General features: G+C 49.7%; 1 protein-coding gene across 1 annotated transcript in view; it reads right to left on the bottom strand.

Moving 5' to 3' along the window:
- Window positions 1-19,160, bottom strand: part of LMCD1 (LIM and cysteine rich domains 1) — a 57,093-nt gene that overhangs the window by 11,078 nt on the left and 26,855 nt on the right. The window contains exons 2-4 of the mRNA XM_005895515.3: window positions 16,246-16,334; window positions 9,873-10,128; window positions 4,918-5,247 (exon numbers count right to left, since the gene is read on the bottom strand). Of these exons, the coding sequence (XP_005895577.1) occupies window positions 4,918-5,247; window positions 9,873-10,128; window positions 16,246-16,334 (675 nt within the window). The remainder of the gene's footprint in view (window positions 1-4,917; window positions 5,248-9,872; window positions 10,129-16,245; window positions 16,335-19,160) is intronic.

Here is a 19,160-nt window from a genome sequence, read left to right on the forward strand (position 1 = left end):
AGGCAGGAGCTGGGGGGCTCCTGGCAGGAATGAAAAATACGGAAGGGCGGAGATGACATTAAATGCTATGTCCTGGCTTGCTTGCTTCTTTCTTCGGTTACAAGTTTGGGGTGTAGAGAAGGGAGGAAATTCCTGGGCAGGATGACCATGCCCAGGAAATCTGTATATTTAATTTCTGAGAACATATCCAGTAGGCTCTGTAAACGCAGGGCAATGGTCTGGTAGAGCCGTTCACGGTCAGTGCATCAAGGTCCGGTGTCTGTGGGATCCATCCAGGTGGGAGGGGTTGGGAGCTGGATGCGGGGCCCTGCCGTGCGGCTGTGGAGTAGTCCAGGCTGCTGGGGTGGGCAGCTTCCTGACCATGGGATGCTTCAAAGCCCCCAAGACCCCTGGGAACCCATGGCAGGTGGGATTGGAGTGGGGCAGACAAGCTGTTCCCTTGTTCCTGACTTGCCCCCAAATTCTTTGCTGTCTGGGCTGTGAGTCCACACATCGCCTCTCACCCCAACAAACAGAAGTCCCCGCGCCTTTGCTTTGTCCCCACTCTGCCGAGACCCCCCAGGGCTAGTGACGCAGAAGGACCTGGGCTGGAATCTCACTAGCAAACCAGTTAACCTTTCCGTGCCTCAGACTCCACATCTGTAAAATGGGTATAACAACCCCACCCTCTCTCACTGGTTGTTTGGGTGATTCAAAGAGATGAATGAGACTGCTGTGCAATGCCAGCCCCCCTCCTCACTCCACGCACAACTCAGGGAGAGAGAGGGAGGCTGAATATTGGGGGGTTTACTTGGCCTCAGTGATTTAAAGGGCCTGCTTTCAGAGTGACAGCTGACAAGCTGGTACCTGGGATTTTCCTTTGTGACTTTTCCTCACGAAGAGGGCTGACTCTTATGGTCATTTCCCATGCTGCCACCTCTCCTAAGCACAGAGTCAGAGTGGCACTTCCAGGGACCCGCTGCTCCTGCCATGCCGCCGCTCTCCGGCTTCACCCAGCACTCAGCCCGTGGGCAGGGATTCCATACGGATGACTCCGAACAGGCTTTGGCAGGAATGCTCCTCTGGTCTGGTCAGTCTGGTGGAGGGAGGAGTCGGCAGTCCGACCCTGGGGTCACTGCGGTCCAGGCTCCTCCCAAGGTTTCCAAGGTAACAGGCTACCCAGCCTCAGGACGGAGCCGAGTGAGCGCCGGGGAGGACCACCGTGGGGTGCAGGCTGTGGAGGCTCCGAGGGTGGGGCTCCTGGCCTCTGGCTGCTGAGAGCAGAGTGTTGTGAGCTCCCGGCTGGGGCGATCAGGGCCGGGAGAGAGCGGGGGGCTGTATTATCTGCAAGTGTTCCCTGAACTCCCCGTGGGCAGTTCAAAGAATTCGAGAGTGCTGACAGTGTTCTCAAAGCTGGACGCCCGAAGCCGGGCAGGGGGAGGCCACACACGTCTAGAACACGCCCATGTTAGCATCTCACGGACCCTCATTGGCGATATCGTTTTGGCTGAGCTTATACATCAGGTCATTTTCAACCCTCTATAGCAGTGGTTCTCAAAGGGTGGCCCCCAGCCCAGCATTGGCATCAGACTGGAGACTTGTTGGAAATGCTGAGTCTTAGGCCCCACCTGCACCCACCAGTCTGGGGTGGGACCCAGCCCGCTGGATTTTAGCCAGGGTGCCAGGTGCTTTTAGACATTGCCATAGTCTTCTGAAGGCTCTGAGAAGTCCAGCCTGAAAGAAACCCTGATGTCCCCTTTACACGGCCATGTGGCCCTTTAATAGCTTCATATCCATGAGCTTTCTGGGCAATAAGCTTTGGGAAACAGGAAGATGGGCTTGGGGGCTGACAGAGGTTGGTTTGAACCCCACAGCCTCACCTCCTGTGGCTGGGAGCTCTACATCAGATGCTCCCTGTTTAGCACTGTCCTTGGTTCAGCAAAGGCCAGCAACAGCACTGACGCTCACCATCAGGATGACGAAGCATGGTGTGTTACAGTCGTAGCTCCAGTGTACTGCATGTCACATGTCCTTCTTTTTGCCTCCTCTTTCACACATCACTGATTTGGAATGTCAGTTCTATGCTTCCTCCCTGTACCCAGGTTCTTAGGTTGAATGCCCCGATGGATTCTAGCCAAGTTCATTTCCCTCCTCAGGGGAGCTAAAGTCAGATTTGTGCCTGACATTTGGCTTTGGAGGCTGTCCTGCTGCCCTTTTATGAGAACAAGGGGAGCCCGGCACACAGGCCGGCCAGCACCCACGTCTCCTTGATATGCTGCCCCCTGGGTTGGGGCTGCCAGGGACACACAGTCTACAGCCTATTAGTTACCTTAATAGAATTTGCTCCCTGGCTTTGAGGAGATAAACACTGAGTTAAATACAGGTAACGGGCAGGGTTCTATATTCAGCATCACACAGTAGAAACAGTATCAGATCCGGAGTCTGACCACCCCACTCTCCCCCAGAAACGATGGGGCCTCAGACAAGCTACCTATCTTCTCTGAATCCCTGAGTCCTCACCTGCAACACATGTGTGCAAAGAGTCATGTCTGACTCTTTGCAATGTCGTGGACTATAGCCCACCAGGCTCCTCTGTCCATGGGATTCTCCAGGCAAGAATACTGGAGTGGGTTGCCATGCCCTCCTCCAGGGGATCTTCCTGACCCAGGGATTGAACCCGCCTCTCTTGCCTCTCCTACATTGGCAGGTGGAGTCTTCACCACTTGCGACACCTGGGAAGTCCCACCTATAATACAGGGTTGTGAAATCCACCCACCAGGTAACGGTCTGAATTAATCCGAGACCTGAAAGTGGTGAACGTAGCATGTAGCACACAGAAGATGATCAAGGCATGTAAACTTGAAATCTCATTGTCCTCTCAAGCAAAACAGCCACCCAAGTGGTCCCCATCTTTAGAGGATCAATTTAGTTTCAACATTCATTCATTCATGCATCACATAATTATCAAGCACCTTCTCTGTATATTATATCAGTGGTACCTGCTGCAGAGATGGGGTGGTTTGATTTGTAGCCCTCGGTTACAGAGACAGACAAGACAGGACCTCAGTGTCTAGAGTGGGTAACGGATGTGAGTCCAGTAGTGACACAATTAGTTATCTAATGAAGATCAGGTTTAGGAAAAGGAAGGGGCTATGGTGCTGGAGAAGACTCTTGAGAGTCCCTTGGACTGCAAGGAGATCAAACCAGTTAATCCTAAAGGAAATAAATCCTGAATATTCATTGGAAGGACTGATGCTGAAGCTCCAATACTTTGGCCACCTGATGCGAAGAACTGACTCATTGGAAAAGACCCTGATGCTGGGAAAGATAGAGGGGAGGAGGAAGATGGGGAGACAGAGGATGAGATGGTTGGATGGCATCATCGACTCAATGGACACGAATTTGAACAAACTCTGGGAGACAGTGAAGGACAGGGAAGTCTGGCGTGCTGCAGTCCATGGGGTTACAAAGAGCTGGACACGACTTAGCGACTGAACAACAACTACAAGGGAAGGAAAAGTCTGTCTTCCCTAACCAGCTCAACCCACCAATATCACCTTCCTGTGCATTCCCTATTTACTGTCTGGTCTTGTTTAAATGCTTCTAAAATGTCAGAGCCATTTCCTAGAGCTGGCTGTTGCCAAGGACCTGGGATCTTAGGCTGCCTCTGCCCTACTTCCACGCTGTCCAAACATGTGGAATCCAGGATGAAATACGTTCTCAGATCAGCATTTCTCTCCTGGGAATGGCAACTGGGAGATGTCACAGACTTAAAGAAGCTGCCTTCCAATTTGGAATTCCACAGTACTTAGTTGTTAAGAGGCGATGGCTACTGGAGGGTGGATAGAGAGCAGGGCTGGGTAGGGGGCTGGTGTCTGAAAACATGGTCACTGCATGTAATTTTTAAAAATCAATTCCTGGGGTGTGAATTCTTCCTGAGAAACAGGTCTTTTCAACACCAGCACTAATTTGTGCTAAGGAAAATTAGTTTCATTCTTTTGTCTTCAAGTTCATCAGATGGCAATCCCAAATGAATGTGCCCATGGGGTGGGCGTTGGAAATGCAGGACGCAGGTTTCGGATAGCAAGTGTGAGTTACAGAGAAGAGAAACCCCTTCTTGATGTAGTGACAGCATCATTTGGGTGGGCATTTCCCTGGGGTTCCTGGCTAACGTGGGTGACTCTTGCCTGTTGCCAGCAAGGCAGGTGATTTGCTTGATGGATTGGGACTCATATTTCCAAATGTCACGTAGAGTCACAGGGCCTCTTGACTGATGGGGGTTGGGGTTGGGGGTCCCATGAAACTTAGCAGATAGCCCCACGTGGCCCCCAGTCTCAAGCCCACCACTGTTCTCTATGGCCCTTGGAGTAAAGTCCTAAGTCTATGACATCCCAGTATGGGGACAGGGTCCTCTGCTTGTTTAATTTCCTGGATCTCAGCAGACAGTACAGGCTAATGGATCCTTGAGTGATGGATGGATGGAGTGCATGACTCTTCAGGAAATGTGCCTCTGCTGATCTTGCCAGCCCCCCAGTACCACCACCATCAGCCACCTGGCACTTCATTCAGTCCTTTGACTGTGCTGTGCTCTGAGACTCTCACCTCTTTTAGGGCATGCTCACCTCTTGAAGGCAACACAGGCATCCCCTGAAGAGCCCAAAGGCCTGGGGGACTCCTAGTGACTCTTGCAAGGCCAGAGGGGGCCTCCCCTCCTCCCCCAAGCCCACCCTCACCATTGAGCAAGGAGAGATGCCCTTTCTCTGAGCTGGTGGGGTCTGCTTGTCTGTGACCACCTCTGGACCATGACCATAGATGGATGCAGGAATGAAGGAACAGGGCCTGGAGCTGGGGCCCTAACCCTGCAGCCCTGACCTGGGCATTTTCATCCAGACCCGAGGCATGAATGGATGGATGGACGGAGGGGTGGGAGAGACTTACGTATTCCTTGGACGGGTCACCGATGCTGCCGTTGGTGGTCGGGGGCGCGGTCTCGGCTCCCTCAGGCTTCTCCTGCTGCTTCCCCTCCTCCTTGGGCAAGCCGCCCTGCCCGGGGAGGGCCACCTCGCCCACACCTAGGGCCTCACTCTTATATTGCTTCACAAACTCTTCCATCACTTTCAGCTCGTTCTCCAAAAGTCCGCGGCAGCGAGAGGGGTCCTGGTCGTAGATGGGGAGCTGGTGCATGAGCTGGCGCCGGCGGTAGAGGGCGCCCTCGGTGCCGGTCACCGGCTGCTTCTCCTTGGGGATGAGCTCCATGTACTGCAGGCCCTGGGGAGGGGGAGACCCAGCACCGTGATTCCCATGCACCCGGGCATGGGAGATCTAAGCCCTGGCAAGACCTGTGGTTTCCTGCAGGTTTCTGGAAAACCCAAGGATTAGTCTCAAGGAAGAAAAGGGGTGAATCTTTGGGGAACACCCAAAGGAGGCCTGAACAAGCTTCCACTCTCCCCCAAGTCGTAACCACAGCTTCACATGCTTGATGAGAATGGGATAATTTCAGTAGACTTTCATTTTAGATCTGCCGGCTCTGCAACATGGATTTTGTTTCCTTAAAAACTGAAGATTTTTACCTCGTTTACCTCATGGCAATGCTTCTCATTAAAAAAAAAAAATCTCATTTAAAATCGCTTTTCTTAGCAAAGTATAATTAAATCCTTATAGGCAGAAGGCATTTCATGGTTTATTAATTTTAAAATATGCAAAGGCCCCTTCTAATAGTAGAATCGACAAGGTCTCAGGTCAATAACATTTCCACACTGATACGGCTGGGATAGATGGTAGACCATCTGACTATAAATATGGCCATGGATAACCGTCCGATTGGCCTTTCATTAGTTTGCTGGCTTGCTTTTCTTTAAAATGAGTAGAAATCTTACACTCAGGTGGGTCCCAGGTATGGGGAGATAAAGGTCAAGGCCACACAGCTTGAGAAAGTGTGAAATGCAAATTGTTTATACTCTGCTACTGTTTCCCACCTCTGTGCCCAACCCTGACCCTAACCCTCCCGCCGGATGGCCTGATGCCCATGGCCCGTGGCTGCTGCCTTCTGTGGAAGTATTGACTGGTGCCAGGATGCCCAGGCCCTGGATTTCTGTGTGGCTCCCACCTTCTAGGGCCTGCACCCCTCCCTGCTTAACTTTATAAATCAACCCTGTGGTTGAGACCGTGTGTGTGACCTGCAGAGCTAAGGGGTGCCTGGCTGGCATCCTGGAGACAGAGACCTACTTTTCCTGTTGCAGCTTAAAGCCCCAGCTGGGTACCAGCTCTCTGCCTTTGCACTGACAAGGCCCCAGCCTCTGGTTGCTGCTGGTGTGTGTTTTGTGATCCTGGCTGGCTTGAGGCCTATGCTACCACTCCCTACTCACTCACACATGGCAGACATTAATAATCAACCCCAATGAGGGTGTCAGAACCCACCTCAGCATAGCTCTCAGACAGTTGCCATCATTGGCATGGACTTGGGAAGGGGGCGATGGAAAGAGAGATTGGGTCAGAATCAGCAATCTCTCTAGGAAGCCAACCAAGGTCATGTTCCCAAAACCTTTAGCAAGAGGCCTTTTCTCAGATCAGTTGGGAAGACTGCTTTAGGTCCTAAACCAATCTTTGGTGTAAGACTGGATGACTTTTCTGAATCATTTGGTGCTTTGCCCTCTGGTGGAGAATTCTTGGGGAAGAGGTTCCCAGAATCAGGCTTTACCAGGAGACAAATCAAAGATCAGAGAGAAAAGTGGAGGATAAAGGTGCTCTTTCCCAGGGTTGGGCAGGAGGAGACACACGGACTCTGAGGTCAGAAGGCCCAGTCCCGATTTTGCTTTTCCTGATCTTCTCCAGCTGTCAGACAAGGACAGTAAATGGGCTTCACATTCCATGCACATCCTGGTCAGTCCTGGCAGCCTAGAGTGCGGTGTTGAGAAGGATGCTGAGGTCCAATAGGGCTCAGTGGGAAACGGATCAGTGGGAGGCTGAGCAGTGGTGTCCGCCCTGGGTTCAGGGGCAGACGATGCACACGAGACTGCCAGGCCTGCATGGACTCCCCCCCAGGCTCTGTTTGCTCCTCTGTAAAATGCGAGCAGTAATGCACCCCCTCCCCCAGATGGCTCAGATGGTAAGGAATCCGCCTGCCAATGCTGGAGACCCGGGTTCTTCTATCCCTGGGTCGGGAAGATCCCCTGGAGTAGGAAATGGCAACCCACTTCAGTATCCTTGCCTGGGAAATCTCGTGGACAGAGGACCCTGGCGGGCCACAGTCCATGGGGTTGCAAAGAGTCAGACACAACTGAGCGACTAACACTTTCCGTGCATGTATAGCTCTTAACATAGCGCCTGGCTCACAGTATGTACTCAATAAATACTAGCAATTAGGTTTATCATGACTTTAGTCTTTAAAAGCTCAAGCATTTCTCTGGTTTTTATTCTGGTTGGGAAGGGTGATAAAGAGCAAGATTCAGGCCATTTCCAAAATGTAATCTGTCCCGATCACTTGGTAATTTAAGGAAAAGTCGGAAGGGTGAGTGGGAGGAAAGTCATCCAATCTCAGAAATGTGACTTGCTCAGGCAGGCCAGACACAGGGCAGACAGAAGGGCCTTTATCCCGTGCGGTTTTATGAGCCGGCATTAATCACGGCCCGACGATGCCTTCCTCTGATTAGGCTGGGGCTGAAGCATTTGAGGTTTTCAGCAGCCAGTTCCTGTCGCCCACAGCCGGCTCTTTTATGAGCTTCTTGCTTTAGTTTCCACTAACATCTTGAAGACCCAGTGATGGTTCACCCAGGCCCAGGCGCTGGAGGCAGATCTGTTTTCGGAACCACCGGAACCCGGCACTGCTGTTGTTCAATGCCTCCCTCTGTGGCCCCCGACCTGCCCCTGCCTACCCCCTCATGCTGGCAAAGGGCAGTGAACCATTCTGTGTCCCCTCACAGGTAAACTGACCTCTACCTCACCGGGTGGCTAAGCTCAGGCACCTCATGCATGCTGAAATGTTCTTTGAAAGTATGCTTCTCAAAAAGCAAAGCTTAAAAAAACAAAACAAAACTTTGTCTCTCTTTGCTTTATCTAGAAGGGATTTCTGCACCCCTCCTCCCTTAAACTCCAGGCTTGAACCTTCTATGGTAAAGAATCAAGGTTTGTTTTGGGGTTCTGTTGGGTGGTTTGGATTGCAGGACAATCTGTGGGCTCACTGTGCCTGGTGAGATGGTTCTCAGGCCACGGGAGGCTGTGCACACGAGAGCTTTGTTTGGCCATCACGCACTTGGGTGTCAGTTGCCACAGAGGTTCCCGATATTTATTCTCAATTCCTGCGCTTCTGTTTGTGGGCCAGTCACAAGGGTTTTTATGGAGCAGGTCCAGCCCGCTCACTGACCACACGTGGTGGGTCACTGGCTGGGAGGTCACGTGGGCACAAACACTCATCAAGCCCGCTGCACGCTCTGCGCGGTGTGAGGCGAAGGATGCACCATGCACAGGACACGTGTGCGCATGCTCTGGGTGATAATGAAGCACAGGCTTGCATGAGGCAAGGACAGCTTGAAATAAGAGCTTCTAAGGATATACCTATGGCTGTTCATGTTGAGGTTTGACAGAAACAGCAAAATTCTGTAAAGCAATTATCCCTCAATAAAAAATAAATAAATAAAAGAGCTTCTAAGGAGACCATGGAGAATGGAGAGAGAAAAAATTCTAGTGGGATGAGTGACGTCAACTGTAGATGGGGTAGTGTGGTGAGGCCCGTCTGAGGCTTGATTGACAGAAGGACCCAGCTATACAGAGAGCCAGGAAAGGATGTTTCAAGTAGAGGAAACAGCATGTGCAAACCCTGAGGAGGGCAAGAGCCTAGAGTGGTCCAGGGCAGGAAGGCAGGAGGTCAGCGCACTGCCCGGTACTGAGTGAGGGTGCAAGGCAGGAGCTGCGGGAGGAGCCTGCAGGGCCAGGGCCGCACAGGACTGGAAAGGCACTTCTTTTCTCCCAGGAGGGATGGGATTCAATGGCAGGTCTGCATTGCTAACCTTGTAGGGCTTTTTAAAATCTCATTAACCTGTAGAAATCACCTAGGTCCTTGCTATTTCAGATGTGGTCTAGGAGCTGGCAGCCTCAGCATGACCTGGGAGCTTGGCACGCCATCCCTGAGCCTGCTGGATGTGTTTTTGCAAGCTCTCCAGATAGTTTCTGCACTTGTGGAAATTTGAGGGGCACTAGTCCACTGCTCTGGGTCTTGAAGGGGCCTGCATGGGATGCTACCTGGGGCTTCATTTAAATTCTCACGTCTGATGATTCTGACCCTGCTGTCTGGAGCTTCCCAACTTAATTGTCTGGGGTAAGGCTTGTTCACGGGGACCTTCCTTGGGTCCTTTTAGTTGGAAGCTGAAGGGGGTGACTTGTGCAAATCACCTGCTCTCTCTAGGCTTTGTCCTTCTCTGGGTGCCATTTCCCCAGAGTTATGTAAAGTAAACTGGCATAACTCCCTTCTAAGCCCAGGAGTTAGGGAGAAGAGAGGAGGGTTCCTGTGTTCTCCCCTAGGCTTGCAAAAGGCACATCCCAGATCACTTTGAGGGAAAATGAACAACTTGCGGATGAAGAAAAGCACTCTGAGAATTCTGAAGGATAAAGCATCCTCTATTCAGAAGCAGAGAGCCCAAAGGGAACCATAAGCAACTGTGTACTGCAGCTGGAATTCCCATGAACACCTCTACCCATTTCATGGATGAGGAAAAATGAGGCCCAGATAGTTTTCACTTCAAGATCCCAGAGGTAGGAGCAGCTATGAAACCATAGCTATTCCTACCATTCTTATAACCTTGCACCTGTGTTCCCTTGTCTTTGACATTCAGGAACCCATGGCATGACTCCTATTTACAAGAGAAGGGAAATAACCACTTGGTTGCAGGAAGCTGTCTTACCAGTTTCTGGGTGACTCCAGGGGGAGCCCACTCGTAGGTGATGGTGTCAAAGGTGGGATCTTTCCCTGTGGCAATGGGGTTGGTCATGATCATCCGGTTCCTCTTGTAAATCCGGATGCCGTCCCCGCCTTTCACCCGGGCTGTGAGTGTGGAATACTTGGAGTCCATCAGCAAGCGGCCAATTTTCCGATCGTCTTCCAGGTCAGAGCTCAAGCAGTGGTCCTCTTGGCTGCATTTGCATGACTTGCATATTTTCCTGAGGGGTGGGATGGGGACAAGTGAGATCAACCTCCAGAAAAGAGAGGCAGAGTCTCCCGCTGGCAGCATCTACGCTTTGGAAAGCAAGCGCAAAGTTTAACTTTAGTAACTTGAAAAGGTTAGCAGCAGACAAATGGTAACCGGAGACCAAAAGGCCTTTGGAATCAGCACCTCAATCTGTCTCTGGGGAATTTGGTATGACTTTTGTTGGTAAAAAGAACAGCACAATTTTTCTCTTGAGAAATTTTCCACCACATTGGGGTGGCAAAGGCTGGTTCATCATTGGAGATGTTCTAGGTCAGGAATCTTCACAGCCTGTGGGCTGAACCTGGCCCACAACTTGCTTCTGTAAATAAAGTTTTATTGGAACACAGCCATGCCTATTCATTTACTGTGGTCTGTGGCTGTGTTTGGGTGGCAGCAGCAAGTGAGTAATTACAAAAGAGATCAGAGGCCTGCAGAGCCTAAAATATCTGCTATCTGGCTCTTTATTTTAAAAAGTCTGCTGATTCTTGCTGTAAAGAATTATTGAAATTGTCTCCCAAGATTCATGAGTCTCAGAGCTTCAGCAATTTGTAAACACTTTAGCACTCATCCTGAAGTTAAAATACAGCTGGAAGTTTTCTTCAAGAAACTGGTGGACAGGACTTGGGGGGAAAGAGGATGAGCTTAAACCCCTCGGGCTGGAGAGATTGACATCTATTGGCAAGGCTTCGTCTTGGGGTTGGAAGAAGAAAAGCGTCCTGGGGAGGCTTCATAGGCTGACTTGAAAGCCTGATGCTTCCCTCTGACAATTAAAAACAAAAGCAGTTGGCAGCTTTGTGTCATGCTGTTAAGGTTTAGCTATCCAGAATTCCCAGAGTGAGAGGAAAAGCGCTCCCCTCCCTTCCTGGCCGGGTCCCCTTAGGCAGGCTGCATCTCAGATGCCGGAACACACGCGATGTAGAGCTTGTTAGGTCAAGTGAGCTGCATCACAACCTCGGTGGGGCGGGGCGGGGCTCAGTGGGGAGATGTCAGGGCAGTTGCCTGAGCGCTTCACAGCCAGGCGTGCTCAGAGGAAGCCTCCCTTTCTCTTCGAAATACAGGAGATTGATGTATTTAATCAGTTAGCACAAATTTTGATTGTGGGGCTCTGGGAAGCTTACCTTGATGCTCTACATCAGCATCTGACTGCAACCACGGTCAGAACTGTCCCCAGGGGGCATTTGGCAATATCTGGAGACACTTTTTTTTTTTTTAATTATTGGAGTATAGTTAATTTACACTGTTGTGTTTCTGCTGTATGGCAAAGTGAATCAGTTATACATATGGATGGGCATATATCCACTCTCTTTTTTTTTTTAAAGATTCTTTTAGATTCTTTTCTCATATAGGTCATTACAGAGTACTGAGTAGAGTTCCCTGTGCTATACAGCAGGTTCTTATTAGTTATTTATTTTATACATCATAGTGTGTATATATCAGTCCTAGTATCCCAATTTATCCCTCCCCCAACCTTATCCCCAGGTAATCATAGTTTGTTTTCTACATCCGTGACTCTATTTCTGTTTTGTAAATAAGTTCATTTGTACCTTTTTCTTTAGGTTCCACATATAAGCAACATCATATGATATTTGCCTTTCTCTGTCTGGTTTACTTCATTCAGTACAACAATCTCTAGGTCCGTCCATGTTGCTGCAGATGGCATTATTTTGTTCTTTTTTATGGCTGAGCATGGAGACATTCTGGAGAAGGAAATGGTAACCCACTCCAGTGTTCTTGCCTGGAGAATCCTGTGGACAGAGGAGCCTGGCAGGCTACAGTCCATGGGGTCGGAAGAGTCAGACATGACTCAGCGACTAAACCATGGAGACATTTTTGATCGTCCCAGTGGGGGGCTCTGGTGTCTGGGTTACTGCTAAACATCTTACAATACACAGGACAGCTCCCTCCACAGCAGACAACCATCCAGCCCCTACTGTTGGGAGTGCTGAGGTGGAGAACCCCTAGCCTGATATGAAGAGAAGGAGGCCCCATCGCAGCCTTCAAGGAGACTGCAGTGGGGATGGGAGAGAGAGAGAAGATCAGGTGGAAACTGTAACGTAAGGTAGAATCAGGTTGGGCCATGCAAGTTGCATACACTCTGAGGTGGTTCTGCTGCCTGGACCAGTTCCCCCGAGAAGTCAGGATGTGGCACATGGAAAAGTGCTCATCGGTGATGAGTTTGGAGGACAGTGGGCTATAGAAGGTTAAACACATTTCTTCAGTGCAAGGCTTGCTTCTTGTTTTTAACACACGGTGTGCAGTGTGGTGTTCAGGAGAAGAGAAGGAAGCCTTTTAAGCATTATTTGGGGAGAAGCTTCCAGTTTGCATTCAGTGGGCTGCCATTTCAGTCAGTTCAGTTCAGTCACTCAGTCATGCCCGACTCTTTGCGACCCCATGGACTGTAGCATGCCAGGCTTCCCTGTTCATCACCAACTCCTGGACCTTGCTCAGACTCGTGTCCATCGAGTCAGTGATGCCATCCAACCATCTTATCCTCTGTCATCCCCTTCTCCTCCTGCCTTCAGTCTTTCCAGCATCAGGGTGTTTTCCAGTGACTCGACTCTTCACATCAGGTGGCCAAAGTACTGGAGCTTCACCTTCAGCATCAGTCCTTCCAATGAATATTCAGGACTGTTTTCCTTTAGGATTGACTGGTTTGATTTCCTTGCAGTCCAAGGGACTCTCAAGAGTCTTCTCCAACACCACAGTTCAAAAGCAACACATCTTTGGCGCTCAGCTTTCTTTATGGTCCAATTCTCACATCCATACATGACTTCAGAAAAAAACCATAGCTTTGACTATACAGACCTTTGTTAGCAAAGTAACGTCTCTGCTTTTTAATATGCTGTCTAGGTTTGTCATAGCTTTTCTTCCAAGGAGCCAGTGTCTTTTAATTTCATGGCTGCAATCACCATCTGCAGTGATTTTGGAGCCCAAGAAAATAAAGTCTGTCACTCTTTCCATTGTTTCCCCATCTATTTGCCATGAAGTGATGGGACCAGATGCCATGATCTTCGTTTTTTGAATGTTGAGTTTTAAGCCAGCTTTTTCACTGTCCTCTTTCACTTTTATCAAGAGGCTCTTTAGTTCCTCTTCACTTTAAAGTGGTGTTATTTGCATATCTGAGGTTATTGATATTTCTCCTGGGAATCTTGATTCCAGCTTGTGCTTCATCCAGCCCGGGATTTTGCATGTCATTTGGGACATGTTAAAATCGACACGCTCAATGATAACTTTAGGGAAATTATCTCTAAAGATAAATTAGCACCCTAAAGATGGTAGGTAGCAAATGCAAGAAGGCTTTTCTTTTCATTCTCATGAGAAGGGGTTGCTTGTTTTATGTAATTGGAACATTTTATTCATGACCAATGGGCTTCCCAGGTGGCTCAGTGGTAAAGAATCCACCTGCCAATGCAAGTGATGCAGGAGATGTGGGTTAGATGCCTGAGTCAGGAAAATCCCCTGGAGAAGGAAATAGCAACCCACACCAGTGTTCCTGCCTGGGAAATCCCATGGGCAGAGGAGCCTGGCGGGCTACAGTCCACGGAGCCATGAAGACTCGAGCATGACGAGCGACTGAGCATACATGCACATGCATGACCAACGGTGTTCTCTGTGAGCCAGGCATGGCGGAGACTCCTTCTTTAAGGAGACTGGTGAGGGCACTTTTGGTTTATGGGGGTGAGGCGGCAGCAGAGCTGGAAGTGGAGAGAAGAGGAAGAGGAAGGAAAGGAAGGGAAGCCCAGAGTTCCATGGGGTCCTCTGACATCCGCAAAGCTTCCGTACTTGAATCTGGGGGAGGAAGCTGCCCTTTGGCAGTTTTGGTTCATGTAGATGCTCAGGATGCTATGAGAGGTGTTGGGATGCAGAATACTTTGAAACAGAAAATGCTGAGAAATATGAGATGTCCTTTGATTGTGTCAACATTATTTCTCCTTTATTTGTGCTGTTTTTGTTGCCAGACTCATTTCTGGGACTTTATAGATGAGGAACACACCTCCTCGGTCCCATTCCTGCTCTTTCCAGGCACCCAGATTACAGAGGACATACACGCATCTAGAGAGATCCTCGGTAGTGCCACAATGGCCATTTCTTCAGGCTGTCCCAGGCAACTCGAAATTGTGGAAGAGGCATGACATTGGGATATAATCTCAGCCTGAACACAAGCCTACCACAGGCTCCTGTCAAGCTTCTTATCTGTAAAATCAGGCTTTGTCTACCTCAGGGGTTGGCAAAGTATAGCCCACTGGGCAAATTCAGTCCATCACCTCCTTCCATATGGCCTATGAACAGTTTTTATACGGTTGAAAAAGATTCGGAAGAAGGTGATTACTTGGGGACACATGAACATGGTGAGAAAGTTGAATTTCAGTGGCCCTCAATAAAGATTTACTGGAACACAATGACATTCATTCATGACAGATTGTCTCCAGGGCCAAGTCAAATAGTTGTCATGGGAGGCCATGTGGCTTGTGTCCTGGACAGGCAGGACCTACAGGCTGAAGTCTGTATTTCTCAATTAAAGTTCACTTGATGTTCTGGGAACCGGTAGGATGATGAGAAAATGTCAGGATGGAAACGATGATGAGAGGCTTCCGCTCCCAGCCAAGAGGAACAGTGTACAGAACTGCCCTCCTGCTATAAACAACTAGGAAACCAGAGAGAATACACCAAACACCCATTCTCAGAGGCCCGAGAACAGGCAGCGTGGGCCTGTGCACCTTGAGAGAAGGGAGCATTGGGGCACTGACTCCATGTGTACATTTAGGGAGCACGATCCCCTGGGCCTAAGAATTCTGAAAGGGAGGCACCATCTCTTGACTTCAGGGAGAACTGATGAAGAGCCAGCCTCATCCTCTGACACCCTGATGGCAGCGTCAGGACCGGCACGGTGAGACGATGGGCAGGCAGACCCTCTTCAAGGCCAGAAAGAGCTCACATGGCCAAAACAGATGTGTGGGGAGAGGACGTCCTAGCTGTGGGGGGGAATTGGTGCAGGGGATGGGAGTTGGGATTGGATGACCTTGACGGTCCCTGGCATCTGGAAGCCCATATGAGCTCCTCTGAAGTGGGGAGTGTCTGGGAGTAGAGTCAGGAACAATCTTGGACATCAGGACTCTGTGCAGAATGGCTGGCAGCATGGCATGGGGCTTTACTCACAGACCTGAGTTTGAAGTCTGCTCCATAGTTGCCAGGCTCTCGTTACCCACCCTCAGTTTCCTGATCTGTAAAATGGACATACTAACACCTCCTGCTCAGGGTTACTTCAACATTCAAGTAGAAGAGATTTAGCTCAGCTCAGTGTATAATTTTGTTACTGCCATCTCATGGTGGAAATCAACTTCTCTGAGACAAACACCTCCTGAGATGGGTTCCCTCTCTGAGTGCCCAAGGCCACCCTCTGACAGTGGAGACAAAACCTCCTTTTAAGTTGTCATGCCCTACAGAGCTTAGCCTCTCTCCCCCAGGGGTAGGGGGATGGCCCCCTCAGACTGTGCCCTGCACACCTCCAGGGGTGCCAGCTACACAGATGCTGATGTGAACAGTGCCTGAGGCTTGTGTAGAATGGCAGCAATACCTCTTGTTGTGAAAAAAAAAAAAATGAAACAAAACAAAAGAACAATCCGCGAATCCAAGTCCAAGCCAGATATCACCGCCCTCCCGCATGGACGTGAAACCAGGCCCTGGCTTTCAAGTGCTGCTGACACAGGGACTTTTATTTTGATCCCTGGGGCACTTTGAGATCAGAATCCTGGGGGGCTGATAGTGCAGGAGGGGAGGATGAAGCCCACACACCAAACCCCAGGACAGACTGGTCTACCCAGCCTGGACCAGGCAGCAGCTAACAACTGCCCACCGCTTCCCCAAGCATCCTCGCCTCCACCTGGAAATGGTTTATAAAGCCTGAACTCCTTCTTCGTCTTGGCTCCTCAAGGGCTTTTCTGTCATTTCTGAATTAGGCCAAGCAAGAATGCGTTCACTCCCGAGCCAGTCAGCCAACAACCCATGCACCCTAAGCAGTCCCAGGGTTCCCAGAAAGGACAGCCAAGAAATGAAGGCAGGCAGAGCCTTTCCTGACAAACTCCGTTACCTCCATGAATGTGGCTCGAAGCCCGAACACGTCCCCTTGCATCTCAGACAAGGCACACCTCTTGCTGACTGCTGCTGGCCCAGCGACATCTGGAAAAGGAGACAGAAAAGAGGGTGTTTTCCTTCCAAACGTCTTGGACCGGAGATGCTTGACCTCTAAAGACTTGGCATGCTGGTAAAGCAATTGTGTGGGGTTCAAAGGGCTCGAGATGAATAAGCCATGGCTTTACTGTTTACCAGGAACAGAGGAGACCAGCCGGGAAAGTGGCCACAGGGTAGGCAGGTGTGGAAGGGTGGAGTCCTTCCCATAAAAATGCACTGGGGGTTCATTGGCTTCTTTCTCCCACCCTCACCCACTCCCCTGATCCACTTGTCACTGGAATGGAATCTTCCAGTGAGTGTTTCTTCTCTCTCATTTATTTGTGATTTATTGATAGGGCGTGATTAAACCAAAGCTACAGGCACAAATGTTCAAGCTGCCAAATGTTTATAGCTCAAAGCATAACTTAAATATTTTGCTAAATCATGGACAGTCAGAAGCATTTGAAATCTGGTTATCCTTTGGAAAGGGAACAAAGTGGGAGACAGGTTTTATTGTTCATTATCAGCCAAAGGTAACCAAAGTGCATTGACTGCTATTGGCTGATGCATTTCGACTCCAAAATGGGATCTTGCATCACCAGAAGCTTGCAGGAAATGCCCCACCTCTGAGGGTCTTAGCCCTTTTGAATCAGAATCTGTATTGGAAGGAGATTTCCAGGAGGTTCACAGGAGGTGAAACTTGGAGAAGCAGTGGGTTAGCAAATGGATCTGCCAGCTGAGAAACTGACTTGATTCTGTGCTGGGGATGGGGACTGCCTTGGGGGTGGGTACCATGTGTACTAGGATTTTATAGAAGCATAGCTCCATCAACCAGTGAGATAAAGGGATAAGCTGCCCATTCCACAAACTGTTGACTCACTGAAGCATTTATTTAGCATCTGCTATGTGCCAGGCACAGGGATACATTGTGAGACTTGTGGTGCCCTGGAGGAACACACAGTCTAGTGGGAGGTGAAGAAACACACACTTCCTGGAAGGGGTAAGTCTGAGGCAAGGGCAGCTGTCTATTGTGTGGTAGAAACACATGGACTTTGGAGCCTGAGAGACCTGGATTTCAAACTCAGCTTCATGATTTAGCAGCTGCGTGACCTTGGACAAACTAAGCCTCAGTTTCCTTACCTGTCAAATGGGTACAGAGATAATGCATGTGATGTCCACAAACACCTTAGGCACTACAGATGGTAGCTGCTATTATTTTGCACATAGACTTCAGGAGTGCAGAGGAAGGTTAACCTGAGTGGGAAATCAGGGAGGCTTCTCGGAGGAGGTGGCTCAGAATTGAGGTTGTGCAATGTATGCAGGCAGGAGAAAGAAGAGAACTCCTAGCAGAAGGAGGAGGTGTGAAAGGGCAGAAGGGTACAAAAGGGCTGGATGGTAGGGTGTCACAGTCTGAGCATGCTCTTTAGGGCATGATGCCTCTACCCTCTCTGCTTCTAAGTGGGAAAAAGACAAGCTGTGAGGCTACCATCATTGCTAGTGTTGGAATTCAAAGACAGACATGGAAAGAAACAGTTACTCTTCACATTATTTCTCTGCTCCCCCACCAGTTCGTCTCATGATAATACCCAGCTCCATGCCACCTGCTTGGTGACTTGACACACCACGTCTTCACACGCTATGCTGTTCTAACAGATCTTCACAACTTGGGGAGGAAGAGTCATGTGGCGTGTATTTGGAGGGTTGCATGCTCATGTCTGTGCCTATTTGGTGTTAGATTCATCTTAAAATGGAAAACCAAGACAATGCTCACAGCCATCTCATTGTCTGAGCCAGGGTACTTTGATTCATGGGTGGAACTTTGCTCCCTAAAGCTGCTGGCATAGAAAACCTTGCCTCTCATTTCTGACCCATTGGATTCTACTAGTTGAAATACAATGGTCCCCTTACACTTAATATTTAAGTCATTCGAAGTTTTGGGCAGAGGTAAACAATTTCTGGATCAGGCTTCATCACTGGATGGTTTCAGATCGACCCCCAAGGCAACAAAGCCTGAAACAGGAGAGCTCTGTGGGAGTGTTTCCTCTCTGGTGAATTACCCTGCCCGCTTGAGCACTGCTGTTATTCTGGCTGGTTTAACAGCCATCCTACAAGGGGATTAGTCCTAATGCTTGGCCAGGAGAGCTAACTGCTGGCTCAGGGTCTGGTTTAGAAACAGTGGTGTAAGGCAGCTCAGTGCAGCCGGGTTCTGGCCTGCAGGGCAAGGGGCTGGCCCTCTGGTGCCAACTCTGACATTTATTAGCTGTGCAGCTAGAGGCGACTTATTCCCTGCCCAGCCCACATTAGTCCTCTGTGAGATGAGAAAACTGGCCTGGATCGGAGTGGCCCGTATCCTGTTCTGTGGAACCCTCATTGTGTGGGATGTTAGAGAGGGGCTTATGGCTGAAGGCAAAAAGGATTAAAAAATCAAACAAAAATGGCGGACGCTGGATGGACAGTGGTGTCCAGCACCTTTGAAGAGCAAGGCTACAACATGTCTCTACAACAGAGACATGAAGAGAGATGAAGGGAAGGCAGCTGTTTCAAGTCAGGAGGTCCAGGCTTTGGGGTCAGAGGGCTGGTTTTGATCCCAGTTCTGTCCCTTTCTTCCGCTGGACTTGGGCCAGTGACTGCATTGCGGAGTCTGCTTCTTTGTCTGTGTCACGGGGACAGTAAGAACCCCCCAGGTGCGTGGAGTCACTGAGAGGGTTAAATGGGCTGTGCACTCAAGGGCTTAGCATGCACTTATTATACTCCGAATGTTTGCTGTTGTCAGTACACCTTGTATAAACGTACTCTGAATCAGACATTCTCAAAAAATTTTTTTTACCTGCTTCA

Source organism: Bos mutus, chromosome 22 (genome assembly GCF_027580195.1).
Source record: "Bos mutus isolate GX-2022 chromosome 22, NWIPB_WYAK_1.1, whole genome shotgun sequence".
NCBI lineage: Eukaryota > Metazoa > Chordata > Mammalia > Artiodactyla > Bovidae > Bos > Bos mutus.